This window comes from Musa acuminata, chromosome BXJ1-4 (assembly GCF_036884655.1).
Source record: "Musa acuminata AAA Group cultivar baxijiao chromosome BXJ1-4, Cavendish_Baxijiao_AAA, whole genome shotgun sequence".
Lineage (NCBI taxonomy): Eukaryota > Viridiplantae > Streptophyta > Magnoliopsida > Zingiberales > Musaceae > Musa > Musa acuminata.
The window spans coordinates 21,705,001-21,708,238 of record NC_088330.1 but is presented as its reverse complement, the minus strand read 5'-3'; the positions used below and the strand labels follow the sequence as shown (position 1 = coordinate 21,708,238).

Sequence of the window (3,238 nt, the reverse complement as noted above, 5' to 3'; positions counted from 1 at the left end):
TCCCCTCCATCTTTACCTGATCTTCTTTCTCTCTCTTTGACACTCCTCCACCTTCCTTTGGCTTCTTATATTCCTTCTCCGTCGCTCCCTCCCTCTCATTCTCTTCCTCCTCATAATTTACATAGAAAATGCTCAGTTATGCTCTTATTTATAATATATATATATATATATATATATATATATATATTATTTAATATAAAATATAAAAAAAATATATATATATTCATCATAAAATAAATAATTAGTATAATTCTGGTTAGAATCATATTCTAATTAAATTGTGTAAAATTTAGTAATTAATTATTCTACAATTCTCTAAAAAAAGTATTACTAATTTTAAACTTAGTTACTGATCGAGTGTAACTATGTCAACTTTAATTTTAAGAAGACAATAAATAATGAGACATGGAAGGATGTAGAGGAGGAGGTCAAGGGGAAAGGAGAAGCGATGATAGAGGGGGAGGTAAGCTAGGAGGAGAACAATGACATAGAGGGGGATGCGATGCTGAGTGGGAGGAGGATTGGGAGGATGGATGACGTGAACTGGTTGATTGGATTAAATTGGTTCAAAAAATTTTAAAATTTATGATAAAATTAATATTTAAAAAATATCATTCGATAAAAATGAATATAGAGGTGTTATCCAATAAAAAATCAATAGCATATATGTTGTTTGAGCCATATTTAATTATTTATTATATGCTAAATTCTGAAATTAATTTTTATACAATAATAAATAGATTTATAAATTAATTTATAAAATTTTTTAAACCTAACAAGATTTAATCATGGAAGCCATAGATAAAATCTAATTATCAATTTTACCAAATATAAATATCACATTTTTTGCTATAGTTTCAATGTTTTGACTTACGATTTGGTTTGACATTAAAAATGAGACGATGATCAATTGCTATCAACTTGACTATTGATCACATGCATTATTAACATCATTCAAAGCAGTAAATAATCTTTATTATTATCTAAAATTTAAAAACAATTCCCTTGAAAGAATATCATTTTTATTTTTTTAAGAGTACATTTTTTTTAGTGCCTCATATTTTTTTTTAATCCCATAGATGCCTTTCCTTTTCTTCCTTTCTCATTTGTCACTTCAATCGCCTTCGACGTTGCTCGCCCTTGTTGCACTCGTTGCCTCTACCTCCATCCCTTGCTTCTATTTTCGAGGTCTCATTGTTTTTGTGTAGTGTCTTTGCCACTTGTGATACTCATTATCTTTGTCTATACCCTACCTATTACCGTAAGACCTTACCCTTCCTTTACTCCATGGGACAAAGATAAAGGACTTATGGTGAAGATGTTTCTACGCCCTTCATTTTCTATGGGGTGAAAAACTAAAATCTCACAATGGAAACCTTGCGATACAGATAACGAACAAAGAAACATAGAGGTAACATGCACGACACTATCATTAATAAAAAAAATGAGACCAGACGATGATAGATAAGGATAGATGTGATGGATATGATTGATAAAAAAAATCATCACATAAAAAATGATAAAACGAAAATAGAGGGTAAAAGCGAAGAGCGCGTAGGTGCCAGACAAAAAATAAAAAAAAATTATGTGATTATAAAACATGAGACACTATATGAAAAAAAGAACAGGGTGCTTGAGAGAAACTTTTTTTTTTTTGGGCAAATGATCCAAAATTAAATGTGTGATATATAATTATATATGACAGTTTTTTTTCCCTTCGATAACCACATTAATTAAATGGGGAAGTAAAAGCGACGCGGTGTGCTGCGGACCAGCAGCGGGCCCACCGATCCGAGTAACGCGGCGTGTAAGGGCAACCTGTGCGGCCGACAAGGAAGCCACGCTGACGCCGTGACTGCCGTCACCGCTCTCCCGCGACCTGTCGTTTGCCCGTCAGTTGACGCCGTCGCCATGCGGCAGCCTTCCGTCAATTCAAAAGCGCGGCGATAGAGACGTCGCCGCCCAGCCACCCCCAACGCCCAACGCTCGCCGTGCTCCGCGTGCCACGACAGCGCCGCGTGCCACGTGGCCTCCGACTAAACCAGGAAACGAAACTCTAATCAACGTCATCTTCCTAACGTTACCCTCGTCTTTTCGTTATACGCACTCCGCTTCCACCGCATAAAAAGATGTGTGCACGGAACCTTTTTTTTTGCTTTGTGCACGTGAAAAGAAGAATATCGGTGTACGTTTACCAAATCCCTGTGCATCACTAATCCAATGCGCTGGGCGGCGGCCGAGTGCGGTCAAACCGCCCGTGGACTCCGCCCCATCCTTGCCCATTTCACCGCTCCCACCGCTTTCTCCCCTCCTCTCTCCGCCTCTATTTATACTTCCCCGCCCACTCCTCTGGAGAGCCAACGACTCACTCGTCTTCATCTATTTCTCCATCGATCGTAAGCGCTCGAGAATCACATACAACGATGGCTCCCAGAGTTTCCAACCCAGGTGGCGAGGGAGGCCATGGCGCTGTCGTCGGCGGAGATGGAGACTGGAAGGGAACGCGCTACCGTGGCGTCCGGAAGCGGCCATGGGGCCGGTACGCGGCGGAGATCCGGGATCCAGCCAAGAAGTGCCGCGTCTGGCTCGGCACCTTCGACACCGCCGAGGAGGCCGCGCGCGCCTACGACGCCGCCGCTCTCAGGTTCCGCGGCCCCAAGGCCAAGACCAACTTCCCTTGCCCCGTCGACCCCGCCGCCGCCGTCGCAGCAGCCCCAGCCGGATTCGGTTCCATAGCGGCGGCTCCCGCCACCACCAGCAGCAGCACCGTGGAGTCGTCTACCCCGTCGAGGCAGCGGGCCGCCAGACACCCACCTCTGGATCTCGACCCCGGGCAACCGTCCGCCCGGTTCCTCTTCCCGCACGCCGCTGCGGCGGTGGCAGCATGCCCGCGTCCGCTGGTGCTCTTTGATCCGATCGCCGCTTCAACGAAGGCTGCAGCGGCGGCAAAGGCTGTTCGGCCAGCGATGGTGAAGGTGTTTCGGAGTCTCAGCGGGGTCGAGAGTGACTCAGACTCGTCGTCGGTGGTTGATTGTCCTTGCTCGCCATCGGCCTCGCCGAAGGGGAGGGTTCGCTTCGATTTGGATCTCAACATGCCTCCTCCGCCGGAGGTTGCCTGATCCAAACGCCCGGAAACTATTATAGTTTCTTTGTAAATATATGCATCTTTTTTTCCTTTTGACAACATAGCATTGGTTTTGCTGATCCAAATAAATCTAATTTGTCTTTCTTTATAACA

At 43.9% G+C, this 3,238-nt stretch overlaps 1 protein-coding gene across 1 annotated transcript in view; it reads left to right on the top strand.

Moving 5' to 3' along the window:
- Positions 1 to 2,285: 2,285 nt before the first annotated feature.
- LOC135650275 (ethylene-responsive transcription factor 11-like) overlaps positions 2,286 to 3,238 on the top strand; it is a 958-nt gene continuing 5 nt past the window's right edge. The window contains exon 1 of the mRNA XM_065169564.1: positions 2,286 to 3,238. This exon is cut by the window's right edge and continues 5 nt beyond it. Within this exon, the coding sequence (XP_065025636.1) occupies positions 2,424 to 3,119 (696 nt within the window). The 5' untranslated portion in view covers positions 2,286 to 2,423 and the 3' untranslated portion in view covers positions 3,120 to 3,238.